Source organism: Hylobates moloch, unplaced genomic scaffold (genome assembly GCF_009828535.3).
Source record: "Hylobates moloch isolate HMO894 unplaced genomic scaffold, HMol_V3 SCAFFOLD_8, whole genome shotgun sequence".
Classification (NCBI taxonomy): domain Eukaryota; kingdom Metazoa; phylum Chordata; class Mammalia; order Primates; family Hylobatidae; genus Hylobates; species Hylobates moloch.
Window position 1 is genome coordinate 30,889,132 of NW_026652283.1, and position 19,063 is coordinate 30,908,194.

General features: G+C 44.7%; 1 protein-coding gene across 8 annotated transcripts in view; it reads right to left on the bottom strand.

Moving 5' to 3' along the window:
• Positions 1 to 13,132, bottom strand: part of DNM1L (dynamin 1 like) — a 65,743-nt gene extending 52,611 nt beyond the window's left edge. For 3 of the 8 annotated variants that reach the window (XM_032159958.2, XM_032159961.2, XM_032159956.2), the window contains exon 1: positions 12,913 to 13,121. In XM_032159958.2, coding sequence (XP_032015849.1) covers positions 12,913 to 13,014 — 102 coding nt within the window. In that variant the 5' untranslated portion in view covers positions 13,015 to 13,121. Of the gene's footprint in view, positions 1 to 9,372; positions 9,597 to 12,912 lie in introns of those variants that run through there. The other 5 variants (XM_032159955.2, XM_032159957.2, XM_032159962.2 and 2 more) reach the window with 3 other exon arrangements.
• Between the last annotated feature and the right edge of the window lie 5,931 nt (positions 13,133 to 19,063).

A 19,063-nucleotide genomic window follows, 5' to 3' on the forward strand; every position in this document is an offset into this window, starting at 1 on the left:
TAACAGACTTAATTGTGTCTTCCCAAAATTTATATGTTGAAGCCCTAACCCCCAGTACCTCAGAATGCGCCTATATTTGCAGACAGGGCCTTTAAAGAGGCGATTAAGTTAAAACAAGTCCGGCTGGGCATGGTGGCTCATGCCTGTAATCCCAGCACTTCGGGAGGCCAAGGCGGGTGGATCACGAGGTCAAGAGATTGAGATCATCCTGGCCAACATGATGAAAACCCAACCCCATCTCTACTAAAAACACAAAAATTAGCTGGGCGTGGTGGCACGTGCGTACAGTCCCAGCTACTTGGGAGGCTGAGGCAGGAGAATCGCTTGAACCAGGGAGGCAGAGGTTACAGTGAGCTGAGATCGCACCTCTGCACTCCAGCCTGGCGACACAGCGAGACTCCATCTTAAAAAAACAAGGCTATTGGGGAGGTGGGCCCATAACCCAAACTGATTGACATTCTTACAAGAAGAGGAAATTTAGACACAGAGACACCACGGACACAGCAAGAAGGCAGCCATCTACGAGCCAAGGAAAAAGGCCTCAAAAGAAACCAAACCTGCTGACACTTTGATCTTGGACTTCTAGCCTCCAGAACTGTGAGAAAATAAACTTCTGCTTTTTAAGCTACCCAGTCTGTGGCATTTTGTTATGGCAGCCCCAGCAAACTAATACAGAAGTTACAAACTCAACTGCCCACACATGCAATTAATAAATCAATCCAGACTTCGGTCAAAATGACATCAGAATGTCAATCATACTTCAGTAAAGTGATTATTTTAATGCCATCAGATTGTATTCTCCTGACATTTTGTACATGAAAAATAAGCATATTTCTAACATCTGACCCAAAATGCTCATTTTTCTTAAAATGTACAGCCATTTTAATCAGTAGTAATGGCTAACATTAATCAAACATACTACATTGCTACTACCATTCCAAGTGATTTACCTCATTTAAGTCTAAGAACTCTATGAGATGGTTACTATTTAATTCTCACTTTATATATGAGTTAGCTGAGTTTTAGAAAACTTATGTGGCCGGGCACGGTGGCTCACGCCTGTAATCCCAGCACTTTGGGAGGGCGAGGCGGGCGGATCACGAGGTCAGGAGATTGAGACCATCCTGGCTAACACGGTGAAACCCCGTCTCTACTAAAAATACAAAAAATTAGCTGGGTGAGGTGGCGGGCGCCTGTAGTCCCAGCTATGCAGGAGGCTGAGGCAGGAGAATGGCGTGAACTCCGGGGGGCGGGGCCTGCAGTGAGCCGAGATCGCGCCACTGCACTCCAGCCTGGGCGACAGCAAGACTCCGTTTCAAAAAAAAAAAAAAAAAAAGGAAAATTATGTAACTTGCCCAGATATACTTAGGTAACAAGTAATAGGGATGAATTATAACCCAGTAGTCTTCAACTTTCCCACTTTTGATGCAGATGTAGAAGTAGGAAATATTTCATTGCTTATTTTACACTATAAAGAAAGAACAGCACATACATGATGATAACTGGCAACCAGGAAAGGCAACTGGGAGCAATAGGAGCTGTGGCTAACAAGATATTAACTGACCCACCTAAAGCAGGCATTATTCAAATCCACTGGGAATATGGGTGGAAGGGTTATCAGATTTTCTTAAGGCAAAACCAGAAATCTGGGCCTTTCAACTAAATCTACCAATTTTTAAACATTGGCAACTAATTCATTTATTTTTAATACTGTATGTGTCAACACACACAGACTAAATGAAACACATCTGTGGGCTCCCAATGTTTTACCTCTCATCTAGATTCACTACTATAAATGGTACTGGCTTCTTCAACAATTGGTTCTATCAGTGCTTTTTCCCCCACCTGGTGATTTAAACATCCCATGTCTGGGTTCTTCCCAGGAAGTCGAGTAGCTACAGGAGTTCTAAAGTGGCAAAAATCACAGCTAGCTTGCTCTGAAAATCGGGCTCCACTGGCACTACCAGGCCTTCAGATTTTTTTCTCCACAAACTCCCAAAGCTGATTCAATATCCTGTATTATATTTAGGAGCTAAAGATTTGTGTGCCTGGTCTCAGTGTCATCTTTTAGTTTTAGTTTCTTCCAAACTGCACTGTATTGGGATTTTTAGTGTTTTGAATTTATATTTTGAGATGTGGCCTTTCACTGAAAAGGTTTTGTTGTATTTTCAGCTCTTCCCTAATAATCAGCATCAGTTGGGGCTGAGGAGTTAATAATGTTCATTCATATCATTCATACCACATTAACCAAAGCTGATCCCTTATTTAACTTATAAGTTTTAATTTTTCATTGTGTAAGGCAGACCTCTCCATTCTTTATTTTGATATTAATATAGTAAAGATATACTTCTCTTATTTTACTTTTTATTTTGAAATAATTTTAGATTTACAGAAGGTTTCCTTAATATTTTCACTTATTTAAATAAAATATTTCTGGCCGGGCGCGGTGGCTCACGCTTGTAATCCCAGCACTTTGGGAGGCTGAGGCGGGGGGATCACAAGGTCAGGAGATCGAGACCACGGTGAAACCCCATCTCTACTAAAAATACAAAAAAAAAATTAGCCGGGCGTGGTGGCGGGCGCCTGTAGTCCCAGCTACTTGGAGAGGCTGAGGCAGGAGAATGACGTGAACCCGGGAGGCGGAGCTTGCAGTGAGCTGAGATCGCGCCACTGCACTCCAGCCTGGGTGACACAGCGAGACTCTGTCTCAAAAAAAAAAAAAAAAGAAATGTTAATCTTATGGTATTTAAAACAGCTAAACTACGCTGGGCGCAGTGGCTCATGCCTGTAATCCCAGCACTTTGGGAGGGCAAGGCGGGCAGATCACCTGAGGTGGAGACCAGACTGACTAACATGGAGAAACCCCGTCTCTACTAAAAATACAAAATTAGCCAGGCGTGGTGGCACATGCCTGTAATCCCAGCTACTTGGGAAGCTGAGACAGGAGAATCGCTTGAACTGGGGAGGTGGAGGTTGCAGTGAGCCAAGATTGTGCCATTGCAATCCAGTCTGGGCAACAAGAGTGAAACTCTGTCTCAAAAAATAAAATAAAATAAAATAGCTAAACTAAAATGTTTCTACCATATAGCTCAAACCCTCTACCTAATGACAAAATATAAATATGACGTTTAAACCACTTCATGATTTGCAGTTAATATGTGGGGTGTTTTTTGTTTTTAAGAGACCAGGTCTCACTATGTTGCTTAGGCTGGAGTGCAGCAGCTATTCACAGGCACAATCACGGTGAACTACAACCCTCAACCTCCTGGGCTCAAGCAGTCTTGCCACCAGGTCTCCCAAGTAAAAGGGACTACAGGCACAGGCCACCACCACACTTGGCTTAAAAGGTTGTTCTTATATGAACTTAATACCCAAAATCCAAACTTTCTAAAATACTGCAGACCTAACAGTCCTTAGGAAGGAATTTTTTCTTGGTTATAAAACTATAGGTCCAGTGCTTTCTAGATCACCAAGAGTGAGAGATTCAGATATTTGATAAGGCAGAAGTATCCATGAAAATCCCCACTTCTTCCATAAAAGCATGAAAAAGTGATATGAATCTACACATCCAAGAAGCTCAATGAACTCAAAGCAGGATAAACACGAAGAAATACACACATCGAGATAAATTATAATCCAACCGTTGAAAGACAAAGACAAATGTTAAAAGCAGCAAGAGAGAAGCTAAGAGTCATGAACAAGGGATCCTCAATAAGACTAACAACAGATACAACAGATTTCTCATCAGAAACCACAGGGGCCACAGCGGCTCTGCCTATGGAGTAGCCATTCTTTTATTCCTTTACTTTAATAAAATTGTTTTCAAAGAAAGAAAAGAAAAGAGAAAAGAAACCATAGAAGCCAGAGGCAGTAAGATAAAGTGCTGAAAGAAAAAACCTCCCAATCAAAAATTCTAACTTAAAATGGTTAAGATGCCAATAAAACCTGAAGCAACCTACAGAGGCAACACAATCCCCATCAAAATCCCAACTGTCTTGTTCACAGAAATGGAGAAGCCAAATCTAAAATTCATATGGGGCCCGCACAGTGGCTCATGCCTGTAATCCCAGCATTTTGGGAGGCCGAGGCGGGCAGATCACCTGAGGTTAGGAGTTTGAGACCAATCTTGCCAACATGGTGAAACCCCATCTCTACTAAAAAAACAAGTATTAGCCAGGCGTGGTGGTGGGCACCTGTAATCTCAGCTACTTGGAGCCTGAGGTGGTTGGATCACTTGAACCCAGAAGGCAGAGGCTGCAAGTGAGCCGAGATCACGCCACTGCACTCCAGCCTGGGTGACAGAGCAAGACTACCTCTCAAAATAAAATAATATAAAATAAAATTCATGTTGAATGACAAGGGACCCCAAACAACCAAAACAATTTTGAAAAAGAAAAACAATGCTGGTAAAGTTACACTTCTCAAATTTAAAATATACTCCAAAGCTACAGTAATCAAAGCAGAATAGAACTGAGAATCCAGAAATAAACCCATATAATAAATCTTTGGCTGGCCGGGCATGGTGGCTCATGCCTGTATTCCCAGCACTTTGGGAGGCCGAGGTGGGTGGATCACCTGAGGTCAGGAGTTCGAGACCAGCCTGGCCAACATGGCAAAACCCCGTATCTACTAAAAAAAATACCAAAAAAAAATAGCCCGGCGTGATGGCAGGTGCCTGTAGTCTCAGCTACTTGGGAGGATGAGGCAGAAGAATCGCTTGAACCCAGGAGGTGGAGGCTGTAGTGACCCAAGACTGCGCCATTGCACTCCAGCCTGGGTGACAGAGTGAGACCCTGTCTCAACAACAACAACAAAAAAATCTTTGCTCAACTGATTTTCAACAATGCCAAGACTATTCAATGGGGAAAGAACAGTCTCTCCAACAAATGGTACTGGGTCAACTGGAGAAGCATATGCAAAAAAAATGAAATGAACCCCTACCTCATACCATACAAAGATGTACTCAAAATGGATCAGAAGCCTAAATATATAAGCCAAAACTATAAAGTAATTAGGGAAAAAAAATTAAAAAATAAAAAAAATCTTCATGGCTTTGGATTTGTCAGTGCCTTAGATATGACACCATAATCACAAGCAATAAAAGGAAAAAAAAAAGATAAATTAGCCTTAACCAAAAGTAAAACCTTTTGTGTATTGAAGGACACTAACAAGGAAGAAAAAAGACAAGGCCAGGTGTGGTGGCTCATGCCTATAACGCCAGCACTTTGGGAGGCCAAGGCGGGCGGATCACCTGAGGTCAGGAGTTCAAGACCAGCCTGGCCACCTGGGCAACAGAGCGAGACTCCAGCTCAAAAAAAAAAAGAACTCTTACAACTCAACAGTAAGACAACCCCAACAAGCACAGGAAAAGACATTCAACACCATTAGTCATTAGGGAAATGCAAAACAAAACTACAATGAAATATCACTTCACACCCATTAGGATGACTATAATCAAAAACAGATAATAACAAATGTTGACAAAGATACAGAAAAACTGCACCCTTCATACATTGCTGGTGGGAATTTTAAAATGGTGTAGCTGCTGTGGAAAACAGTTTGGTGGTTGCTCAAAAAGTTAAACAAAATTACCATAGAACCCAGTAATTTTACTCCTAGATATATACCAAAATAACTGATAACAGGTACTCAAATAGTTGTACACCAATGTTCATAGAAGCACTATTCACAACAGCTAAAAGGTAGAAACAACCCAATTGCTCATCAATAGGTGACTGAATAAACCAGATGTGGTTTATACATGTAACAAACTATTAGCCATTAAATGGAAAAGAAGAGGGAGTGACAGCTCAATAGTACAGTTTTCTTTCGTGATGAAATTGTTTTGGACCTAGACAGAGATGTCATTATGAATGCACTAAATGCCACTGAATTATACATTTTATAAAAGGGCTAATTTTGGCTGGGCACAGTGTCTCACACCTGTAATCCCAGCACTTTGGGAGGTCGAGGTGGACGATCACCTGAGGTCGGGAGTTTGAAACCAGCCTGACCAACATGGAGAAACCCTGTCTTTACTAAAAATACAAAATTAGCCAGGCATGGCACATGCTTGTAATCCCAGCTACTTGAGAGGCTGAGGCAGGAGAATCACTTGAACCCGGGAGGTGGAGGTTACTGTGAGCCGAGATTGCGCCACTGCACTCCAGCCTGGGCAACAAGAGCAAAACTCCATCTCAAAAAAAAAGGCTAATTTTATGTTCTGCAAATTTCACCTGAATTTTGTTAAGTTAAAAAAAAGCAGCCGGGCGTGGTGGCGGGCGCCTGTAGTCCCAGCTACTTGGGAGGCTGAGGCAGGAGAATGGCGTGAACCCGGGAGGCGGAGCTTGCAGTGAGCCGAGATCGCGCCACTGCACTCCAGCCTGGGCGACAGAGCAAGACTCCGTCTCAAAAAAAAAAAAAAAAAAGGTGCAGCCACTATAGAAAACAGTTTGGTGGTTTTTCAGAAAGTTAAACGTAAGAATTATCATATGAACCAGCAAGTCTACGCTTAGGTATATACCCAAGAGAATTAAAAATACACATTCACTGACTGGGCATGGCAGCTCACACCTATAATCCCAGCACTTTGGGAGGCCGAGGCGGGTGGATCACGAGGTCAGGAGATTGAGACCATCCTGGCTAACACGGTGAAACCCCGTCTCTACTAAAAAACAAAAAATTAGCTGGGCGTGGTAGCAGGCACCTGCAACCCCAGCTACTCGGGAGGCTGAGGCAGGAGAATGGCGTGAACCCGGGAGGCGGAGCTTGTGGTGAGCTGAGATCAGGCCACTGCACTCCAGCCTGGGTGACAGAGCGAGACTCTGTCTCAAAAAAACAAACAAACAAAAAAAAAAAAAAAAAAACACACATTCACACAAAAACTTGTAAATGAATGTTCACAGCATCATTATTTATTCATAATAGCCAAAAAATAGAAACAACCCAAAAATTCATCAATTGATGAATAAACTGTGCTGTATCTATACAATGGAATATTTATTATTCTGCCATGCTACATAATGGATGAACCTAAAAAACATTATGTTAGGCCGTGCGCGGTGGCTCACGCTTGTAATCCCAGCACTTTGGGAGGCCGAGGTGGGCGGATCACGAGGTCAGGAGATCGAGACCACCGTGAAACCCCGTCTCTACTAAAAATACAAAAAAATTAGCCGGGCGTGGTGGCGGGCGCCTGTAGTCCCAGCTACTCAGAGAGGCTGAGTTAGGAGAATGGCGTGAACCTGGGAGGCGGAGCTAGCAGTGAGCCGAGATCGCACCACTGCACTCCAGCCTGGGTGACAGAGCGAGATCCGTCTAAAAAAAAAAAAAAAAAAAAAAAATTATGTTGAGTGGCTCATGCCTATAATCCCAGCACTTTGGGAAGCTGAGGCAGGCAGATCACTTGAGGTCAGGAGTTCGAGACCAGCCTGGCCAACATGGCAAAACCTCATCTCTACTAAAAATATAAAAAAATTAGCTGGGTGTGGTAGCACGTGCCTGTAATCTAGGCTGAGGCAGAATAATCACTTGAACCCGGGAGGTGGAGGTTGCAGTGAGCTGAGATTGTGCCATTGCATTCCAGCCTGAGCAACAGAGCAAAACTCTGTCTCAAAAAAAAAAAAAAAAAAAAAATTATGTTGAGCAACAGATGCCTGGCACAAAAGATCAAACCACATATTATAGGATTCCACTAATGTGAAATATCCCAAATAGGCAAATCCATAGAGACAGAAAGTAGATTAGTGGTTGCCAGTGATTCCTGCTTTTTCCAGTATCATGAATTTTAAAATCCAATGATTCACTAATATATTTTTCAAATTAGGATCTAGGAACCATCTGTATCAGAGTCACCGATGGTCCCTCACCCACGTAGGGCTTATAAAATCAAAACCTGTCAGAAGCTGGGGGAGGACAAAACGGGGGTGACTGCTTATGGGCAGGAGTTTTCTTTTTCAGGTAATGAAAATATTTTGGAATTACACTATGGTGGTACAACTTTGTGAACATACTAAACACTGCTGAGTTGTGTATACTTTATAATGGTGAATTTTGTGTTACATGAATATTTCAGTATTTTTAATGTTAAATTTTTAAACGTTGATTTGGAAATTAGAAATTAAAATCCAAATTATTGGCCGGGCATGGTGGCTCATACCTGTTATCCCAGCAGGAGGCTGAGGCAGGCAGATCATTTGAGGTCAGGAGTTTGAGACCAGTCTGGCCAACATGGTAAAACGCTGTCTCTACTAAAAATACAAAAATTGCCGGGCGCAGTGGCTCACGCCTATAATCCCAGCACTTTGGGAGGCCGAGGCAGGCAGATCACGAGGTCAGGAGATGGAGACCATCCTGGCTAACATGGTGAAACCCTGTCTCTACTAAAAATACAAAAAATTAGCCAGGCTTAGTGGCGGGCGCCTGTAGTCCCAGCTACTCAGGAGGCTGAGACAGGAGAATGGCGTCAACCCGGGAGGCGGAGCTTGCAGTGAGCGGAGATTGCACCACTGCACTCCAACCTGGGTGACAGAGCCAGACTCCATCTCAAAATAAATAAATAAATAAATAAAAATACAAAAATTAAGCCGAGCACAGTGGCTCACGTCTGTAATCCCAGCACTTTGGGAGGCCAAGGCAAGTGGATCATGAGGTCAGGAGTTCGAGACCAGCCTGACCAACACAGTGAAACCCCATCTCTACTAAAAATACAAAAATTAGCCAGGCGTGGTAGCATGCACCTGTAATCCCAGCTACTCAGGAGGCTGTGGCAGGAGAATCACTTGAACTCGGGAAGCGGAGGTTGCAGTGAGCCAAGATCGCACCACTGCACTTCAGCCTGGGCAACGGAGAAAGACTCCATCTCTAAAAAAATAAATAATAAAATAAAATAAAATCCAAATTATTTTTAGGCTGGGTGCAGTGGCTCACACCTATAATCCTAGCACTTTGGGAGGCCAAGGCAAGAGGATCATTTGAGCCCAGGAGTTTGAGACCAGCCTTGGCAACACAGTAAGGCAGTGATTTTAAATTTTTTTTAAAAAATTAGCCAGATGCGTGCCTGTAGTCCCAGCTACTCAGGACGCTTAGGCAAGAGGACTGCTTGAGCCCAGGAATTTGAGGTTATAGTGAGCTATGGATTATGCCACTGCACTCTAGCCTGGGTGAAAGAGCCACACCCTAAAAAAAATAAAAATAAAAAACCCAAATTGTTTTTCCTTTTACATTTGTCTGAATTACTGAAGATGGAATGCTGAAATCACTGAAATAAAAGGAAAAGTGTAAAGTACATTACTAGGAACACTAAGCCAGAGTCTCAGGTTAATGTCATCTGTATTCGGATATCTGTATTAGGTGGTAGTTTAGATTACATACCTGGAGGGCTCCCCTTTCCAATTCTTAATTTAAGAAATAGGATTAAATTTCCCAAGTTGAGTCACAAAAGTTGTTTTAAGTCTTATCTCCTCTACTTGCAAAGTACACCATGGTCTAAAAGTATCATCAGCCTTCTCTCTCTCCCCACTGTGTCTGTTCATTTCACACAGATGGTCTCTACTAGAAAAAATAAAAGCAATTTATTTAGCTAACACATAAAACATGTGAATGATTGATAGCTGTAAACATGATTCCCTCACCTCTACTCCTCCAAGTCCCTAGCCCCCAAATGAGTGTTACTTGGGCATTTCATAAAACCAAAGTTTAAAACATTTAGGGGTCAGCAATGGTTGCCTAGGAAGTGACATATTAGAGCAAGAATGCCACTGAAGTCAGCATGGTACTGGATGGTAGTATGCCATAGATTCAACCTCCCCTCATTTTCCTGCTTTTTCCAGTATCATACATTTTAAAATCCAATGATTCACTAATATATTTTTCAAATTAGGATCTAGGAACCATCTGTATCAGAATCACCTATGGTCCCTCACCCACCCCAGGCTTACAAAATCAAAATCTCTGGGGATAGGATCCAGGAAACTTATTTTCAAAGTGATTCTCAGGCCAGGCGGGGTGGCTCACACCTGTAATCCCAGCACTTTGGGAGGCCGAGACGGGCAGATCACCTGAGGTCAGGAGTTCAATACCAGCCTGACCAACATGGAGAAACTCTGTCTCTACTAAAAATACAAAATTAGCCGGGCGTAGTGGTGCATGCCTGTAATCTCACCTACGCGGGAGGCTGAGGCAGGAGAATCACTTGAAGCCGGCAGGCGGAGGTTGCAGTGAGCCAAGATCATCCGTCTCAAAAAAGAAAAACCAAAGTGATTCTTAATACACACTCAAGTCTGAGAATCACTGTTCCAAAAAGTTCAACAAGATAGAAACTGAAGCCATTTAAGGTATGGATAATAGGTAGGATAAAGACTACACTTGAAGTTGTTAATTTTTTTTTTTAAGAGACAGGGTCTCACTCTGTCGCCCAGGCTGGAGTGCCATCGCAGAATCATAGCTCACTGCAGCCTCAAACTCCTGGACTCAAGCAATCTTCTCAAGTAGCTGGGACTACCGGCACACACTACACACCATAGCACCTGGCTAATTTATACCTGTATTCTGAAGACACAATTACTGCCGATAGGTTTACTAGGCAGAACTAAGTACAGAACACTTACATGTCTGGAACTCAATCACTACAACTACTTCATTAAATATCAATGTGAGGTATACATACATGTTACACAACACCAAAGAGTAAAAATGGCAGACATCACAAAGTAATGGTATACTAGTATTCAAACCAAGAAGAGATTCTTGTTTCCCCAACACACTACAAAAAAGGCAAGGGCAGGGGGGGCGGTGTGGGGAGAAAATAGTTTCTATTCTCTCTCTCTCTTTCTGCTGGGGTGCAGTGACATGCACTCCCGCACGCACCACAGCCTCAACCTCCCAGGCTCAGGTGATCCTCCCACCTCAGCCTGCAGAGTAGCTGGGACTACAGGTTCGCGCCACCATGCCCAGCTAATTTTCATATTTTTTGTAGAGATGGAGTTTCCCCACGTTGCCCAGGCTGGTCCTGAACTCCTGGACTCAAGTGATCTGCCTACCTCGGATAATTTCTATTCTGTATTTCTTCTGTACCTGAGTAAAAGACTGATTTATCAGCTAATAAGAACTTAGATGGAAATAACCCTCATTAAATCAAGAGAAAAACTGACCTCTTGAGAAATTTCAAACATCAACATGCAAATACAGCATATAACTGTCAGTACTAAGATGGTTTTTGCACATCTTAGGGGATCTAAGTAAAGATGGGATCTTTACTTTTCTCTCCTGCCACTCTGTATTTTGCCAACAGGTTTACTGACCAAAATAAACTCTATTTTGTGTAAAAAGAAAAAAACAACTTATTGATTTTAAACTATTTATGCTGACACGCTATATCCCTAATTCTTTTACTTCCTCATGCTTAAAAAGCACTGAGAATCTCTTTTAAAAGTATATGGAAAGTTTCTAGTGTGCAGCTAGGAGACGCTTCTTAATCACTTACTATCAAACACTTAATTTATATTATCTCTAACTTTTTACAAAAACAGGTTAGTTTTGATGATAAAAGTCCCAGTGTTTTAAAACATTGTGGTTAGAGTGAGCAATATTTATTCTAAATATTTACAGAGCACTTACTATATGTCCCAGACTGAACAAAATTATGTTCAATAAAAAATAATCCTCGTAATTTGTTTGATGCTTCTGAGTCTCCAAACATTACAAATATTGTTACAAATACTAGAATACGTAGGCAAGATTGAGCAGAATCTTTCCCAATCCTATCGCAGACCAAGGAAATGTGTTTCTAAAACAATTTCTATTGCTTCAACTATTTAAAAGCCAAAAAAACAAACAAACGAGTACAGGGCGTCTATAGTTTCCAGTGTTTGGGCAGCCACTAACACTTTGAACATTAAGTTCCATCTCATAGCGCTTATACCCTATACTATGTACCTCATGGAAAATGATGGGGAAACCGTTACCTTCTCAATAGAAAAGATACTAATAAGAAATGAAGGCACTTAAAATCAATATACTAATTTCTAAAATCCGTTTCTCTGAACTCTAATCGAAGTCCTATGATTCCTAGGTCAATAAAAGCAGCAGGCAGAGCAAAGGAAAATTATACTTCTCCTCTGTCACTTTAGAAATAACATTTATTTCCCCAACATTTCTGCATTCAAAAAAAAATGAGTTAGCTACGAGAAGACCGGAGAAACTGATGCCCAATTTAGGTCACGATCCCAAAACTGTGGAAGACAAAAACCACAGCCTACGCAGAAAAATCGGATATTCCTTCCCAGCACCCGCAGAACTCCAGATACACGTTTTGTTTTTGTTTTTAAAGCTGCTTCGGCGTTCTCGAAACCTGGTGGAATTACACTGCAGGAAAACACTGGCGCTCACGCACCGTAGCGTCTCTCAGCCTCAACAGCGCGATTCCAAAACTAACTCCGCAGTCCCTGGGCAAGGCAAGGAGGGAAATAGAATACCCGTCTCACGAAAGCCAACCGCGATGGGAACAGCCAGCCCACCGAGCCCAGCGAGACCTGAGTGCCCCGCGCGTCCCCCAGGTGCCCTTGGAGGCAGCGGCACGCGGACGAGGCCGCGCCCGGTCCCAGCGGGCTCCAGTTCCGCCCGCCGGCCCATCCTTCCCTCTCCCATCCCCGGGACCCGCCGGGATAGCCAGGCCCGCCGCGCCGGCTCCGCCCCTGGCCGGACCCCGGATTCTCCGCCTTGATGCAACGCTGCCCCGGGAGGGCGGGTGCGGCAGAGCCCGGAGAGCCCTGGGGCCCCCAGCAAGGCCCTCCTCCCACAGGCCGCAAAGGCTGGCGCGGGAGTGGGCGCTGGCGCGGGAGTGGGCGCTGCCGCAGCACCGACCAGGCCTGCGGCCGGGGTCTGGCCCGAGCGGACGCCGCCTGCTGCTCTCACCTGCGTTCCCACTACGACGATTTGAGGCAGCTGGATGATGTCGGCGCCCACCGTGTTGAAGACGTCCTGGAGCTTGTTAATGACAGGAATTAGCGCCTCCATGACTCTGAAAACACCGGGCCCCAGTGCCCGCCGGCCACGGCAATGAATGGGGCCGGGGCCCAAAGTTCGCCTCCTTCCTCCTCTCCTCCGCCTTCTCCTCGGAAGCCGGCACCCATTGGACCGGGCCCGCCGGCTACCTGCCCCCTCCCGGCAGGCCATGGGCTGCGAGGGAGGTGGAGAGGAGCAAGGCCTGCTGGGAGTTGTAGTTCCGGCGCGGAGGAACACTAATGCCCGCAGCTTCCAGGAGGCTGTGCGGCATCGGCGGGCCCTTGCCTGGGACTGGGATGCTGCGCGGGTTCTGTTGAAAGGCTGGGAGCAGGCCGGGAACGCAGGAGGAAAACCATACATTTATGCCCGTCCTCAAGGCACGACAGATGTGACAGTGCCGGGTGTGAATATGTGTTAAGCACAATGATGTGTCTCTTAATTATCCAGTGTCACTTCCTTATGAAGACACTTTCTCTAGAAGGACAGGCTAGAAAGGCTTAAAGAAGAGCTTACGGCCGCAGACAACCAAACTGGGTGCAAAAAAATCTGTACGCTCATACTAGAAAGTGTGGGGTGTTATTTTGCAAAAATACAAGAACCAGCCCAGGTTAGAATACACGGGTTCTCCAGGGGTTTTGTGAAAAAACAAACAAAATTCGTGTTCAAGACCGAGAGCAGCGTAATCCCAGCACTTTAGGAAGCGGAAGCAGGAAGATCGCTTGAGCCAGGAGTTCGAGACCAGCCTGGTCAACATAGTGAGACCTCATCGCTACCAAAAAAAAAAAAAAAAAAGCAGGGGTCGGAGCAGCGGGGGGCGGTGTTCATGAAAAAAATCTTAGAGTACTGAAGTTTTACAGGGGAAGAGCTGGGCATTTATTATCGGTATTATGTATAAACCTTTATTCGCTGTGGCCTGATTCCTGGCAAAGTAGACATCTGATAACTGCCTTACTCGCTCTTCGCTCACACTGTCCTTTTTTTTTTTTTTTTTTTTTTGAGACAGAGTCTGACTCTGTTGCCAAGGCTGGAATGCAGTGGTGCAATCTCCGCTCACTGCAGCCTCCTCCTCCGGGATTGGAGGGATTCTCCTGCCTCAGCCCCCCGAGTAGCTGGTATTACAGGCACCCACCACCACGCTGGGAAAAATTTTGTATTTTTAGTAGAGACGGCACCTGTTAGCCAGGCTGGTCTCGAACTCCTGACCTCAAGTGATCCGCCCATCTTGGCCTCCTACAGTCCTGGGATTACAGGCCTGAGCCGCCATGCCGGGCCCATACTGTTATAGTTCTAAATGTTGTTTTTCTTTTTAGACAGATAGTATCCCTCCTCTACTCCAAACCTCCAAAGGTAAAAGTAAACCCCAGGCCGGGCGCGGTGGCTCACGCCTGTAATCCCAACACTTTGGGAGGCCGAGGTGGGCGGATCACGAGGTCAGGAGATCGAGACCATCCTGGCTAACACGGTGAAACCCCGTCTCTACTAAAAATACAAAAAATTAGGCGGGCGAGGTGGTAGACGCCTGTAGTCCCAGCTACAAGGGAGGCTGAGGCAGGAGAATGGCGTGAACCCCGGGGGGCGGAGCCTGCAGTGAGCCGAGATCGCGCCACTGCACTCCAGCCTGGGTGAAAGAGCAAGACTCCATCTCAAAAAAAAAAAAAAAAAAAGTAAACCTCAAAGTAAAAAGGTGACATTTGAGTAAAGAATTAAAGTAGGTGAGGAGAGGCCAGGTGTGGTGGCTCACACCTGTAATTCCAGCACTTTGGGAGGCCAAGACAGGCGGATCACTTGAGGTCAAGAGTTCAAGACCAGCCTGACCAACATGGAGAAACCCCGTCTCTACTAAAAATACAAAAATTAGCCGGGCGTGGTGGTGCATACCTGTAATCCCAGCTACTCAGGAGGCTGAGGCAGGAGGCGGGCAGATCACTTGAGGTCAGGAGTTCGAGACCAGGCTGACTGACCAACATGGTGAAACCCCATCTCTACTAAAAATACAAAAAACATTAGCCGGGCGTTGTGGTGCGTGCCTGTAATCCCAGCTACTCAGGAGGCTGAGGCAGGAGAATCGCTTGAACCTGGGAGGCGCAGGTTGCAGCAGTGAGCCGAGATCACGCCACTGTGCTCCAGCCTGGGCGACAAGAGCAAAACTCCAAAAAAAGAAAAAGAAAAGAGAAAATTGTGAGCAGTCTCTACTCCTTTTAACAAGAAAAGACAGAAAGACAGACAAAAAAATATGGAGTAGGCTCCTGGTAAAACTTCATGGGCATAATCAGTAACTGCTTTAAAGGACTGAGGTGCCTTGGGGCAAAACTGATAGAACTATAACTGTTTTCCTTTACACAGTCTTTTCCTATTTGCTAACGACCAAATTAGAAGAGCAAGCTTACATATATTCCAGAAAGTAAAATATAATGGATGCTGCATGCCATTATATGTTTTCATTTAAATTATAAATTACCTCTTGGGATGGAACATCCAGAGTCTTTTATTAACATGCGTCTTTTTCTAGAAGGAAAAATGATCATGTGACCAGTACTCAAAAGTCTTCCTATCACTAACACCACCAATCAGGCTTAAGTAGGATTGTCCGGTAGCTGTCTAGACTCTAGAACACTGAGTTAATCTGGCACAGAGGAAAAGAAACAGGAAATGATAAAGACTTCAAAGTGATAGCAAAGACTTGGAACCAACCCAAATGTCCAACAACGATAGACTGGATTAAGAAAATGTGGCACATATACACCATGGAATACTATGCAGCCATAAAAAATGATGAGTTCGTGTCCTTTGTAGGGACATGGATGAAACTGGAAAACATCATTCTCAGTAAACTATCGCAAGGACAAAAAACCAAACACCGCATGTTCTCACTCATAGGTGGGAATTGAAAAATGAGAACTCATGGACACAGGAAGGGGAACATTACACTCCGGGGACTGTTGTGGGGTGGGGGGAGGGGGGAGGGACAGCATTAGGAGATACACCTAATGCTAAATGACGAGTTAATGGGTGCAGGAAATCAACATGGCACATGGATACATATGTTACAAACCTGCACATTGTGCACATGTACCCTAAAACCCTAAAAATTATACACTCACAAAAAAAAAAAAAAAAAAAACTTCAAATGGCTCAATGTGGTAATTAAAAAAAAAAAAAAATACTCTGTGCACAGTGCGTTTCACTAGAGGGAAAAGAAAAACCAATTTGGTGCTGGGCACATTGGCTCACACCTGTAATCCCAGCACTTTGGGAGGCCAAGGTGGGTGGATCACTTTGAGGTCAGGAGTTCGAGACCAGGTTGGCCAAAATGGCGAAACCCTGTGTCTACTAAAAATATAAAAATTACCCGGGCATGGTGGTATGAGCCTGTAGTCCCAGCTACTTGGAAGGCTGAGGCAGGAGAATCGCTTGAACCCAGGAGGCAGAGGTTGCAGTGAGCCAAGATTGAACCATGGCAGCCTGGACAACAAGAGCAAAACTCCAACTAAAAAAAAAAAAAAAGAAGAAGAAGAAGAAGCAAACAAAACTAATTTGGGTTTTCATGTTTTAAGTTCAGAACACTCTTGTTTGTGGGAAATCAGTTTAACCAATAAGTGGCTAAATGGATTTCCCACAAAAAAGAGTCTTTGTGCATCTAAGAATAATGTGTTCTTCAGTGGCTTCCTGTGGGAATCACATTAAACCATTATCGGATATTGTCTCAAAAGGCCTTTAAAAAAACCTCTTCTTGGCCAGGTGCGTTGCCTCACACCTGTAATCCCAGCACTTTGGGAGGCTGAGGTGGGTGGATCATGAGGTCAGGAGATGGAGACCATCCTGGCTAACAGGGTGAAACCCCGTCTCTACTAAAAATAAAAAAAATTAGCCAGGCGTGGTGGCATGCGCCTGTAGTCCTAGCTACTGGGGAAGCTGAGGCAGGAGAATTGCGTGAACCTGGGAGGCAGAGGTTGCAGCAAGCCAAGATCACGCCACTGCACTGCAGCCTGGGCGACAGAGTGAGACTCCATCTCAAAAAACAACAACAACAACAACAACAAAAAACACCTCTTCTCCTGCAACCATCCCTCTCTCACCATAGCTTTATGATTCAGGCAGGATAGTTTAATTGCAAGTGACAGAAATTTAACTCTGAACTAACTTGCCTCAAAAATGACTGGAACGGCTGGGTGCAGTGGCTCTAGCCTGTAATCCAAGCACTTTGGGAGGCCGAGATGGGCAGATCACTTGGGCTCAGGAGTTCAAGACCAGCCTGGCCAACATGGTGAAACCTCGTCTCTACTAAAAACACAAAAATTAGCTGGGGGTGGTGGTGAGAGCCTGTAATCTCAGCTACTCGGGAGGCTGAGGCAGGAGAATTGCTTGAACCCAGGAGGCGGAGGTTTCAGTGAGTCAAAATCACGTCACCACACTCCTGCCTGGGTGACAGAGCGACACTCTACCTCAAAAAAAAAATGACTGGAACTAGGAGCTCAGGCAGAATCAGAGCTCTGCGTCTTATCACTACATCATATATTTCATTCTCTCACGCAGTTTACTCCTGTGGAATGAGGTGAGTGTGCTGTGGGGGAGGCTGTAGGGGCTCTCATTCAGCAAGCTGTCTCACGGCAGATGGGGCAGAGAGACCTGGGGAGGAACTGAAACCTGGGACCCTGGTTTCTGCCTTCCTTCTCTAGTATATTAGTTCCCTATTGCTGCCTTAACAAATTACCACAAATTTAGTGGCTTAAAACAACAAAAATGTGACTGGGTGCGGTGGCTCACGCCTGTAATCCCAGCACTTTGGGAGGCTGAGGCGGGTGAATCATGAGGTCAGGAGATTGAGACCATCCTGGCTAACACAGTGAAACCCCGTCTCTACTAAAAATACAAAAAAAAAAAAATTAACCGGGCGTGGTGGTGGGCGCCTGTAGTCCCAGCTACTCGGGAGGCCGAGGCAGGAGAATGGTGTGAACCTGGGAGGCGGAGCTTGCAGTGAGCCAAGATCACACCACTGCACTCCAGCCTGGGCGACAGAGCAAGACTGCATCTCAAAACAAAAAATAGTATTGTTTTACAGTTCTGTAGTTCGGTAGTCTCACACAGGTCTCACCGGACTAAAATCAAGGTGTCACCAGGGCTGCAAACCCTCCTAAAGCCTCTAGCAGGGAATCCACCTTCTTTCCTTTTCTAGGGCCCCCTGCATTCCATGCTGGTTACCTCCTTCCAACCTCTTCAAAGCCAGCAATGTCGCATCTCTTTAACTCTTCTGCTGTCATCAGGCCTCTGACCCCCAGAAAATCTTCTCTGTGTTTAAGAACCCATCATTAGATTGGCCAACCTGGGCAACCCAGGAAAATATCCCTGTATCAAGGCCTGTACCCTTAATCCCATCTACAGGGTCTCTCCTGAGACATAAAGTTCACAGACTCCAGGGATTAGGACATGGACTTATTGGAAGGGCCTACTGCACCTGGTTAAGGTGATTGGTCTAGGGATGGACCTGCAGGACCATTTAGAATCCTTCTCTGAGAATTTCCTAACCTGAATTTGAACAAAAATATTTTCTCTCTCTGATTATAGAACTGTAAGCATGTGAGTCAATGTCTCCAGAGATCATGTTTCCTATCCCATGGAATAAATTGGTTTGCAAGAATAAACTTCTTTATTCACCTTGAAGAACTCCCCCAAACTCAGTAACTTCCCCATATACATATAGACCTCCTGGTTCACACCATTCTCTACCTCACCTCTGATACTGGTCACAGGCCCACCACCACCCGGCTAATTTTTTGTATTTCATGTTAGCCAGGATGGTCTCGATCTCCTGACTTCTTGATCTGCCTGCCTTGGCCTCCCAAAGTGCTGGGATTACAGGCATGAGCCACTGCGCCTGGCCAACTTCCCCATATTTTTAAATGTACATGTGCTGTACAGCACATAATATCAGAATTCTAATCCCCATAGTTAACCATACGAATTTCTCCATTTTTCCTTGTTGCCCTTTTCACACAATATTATTGAACTATTATTTAAGTGCTTATTGTATGTGAGGCACTGTACTAAGCATTTTATCAGAGCC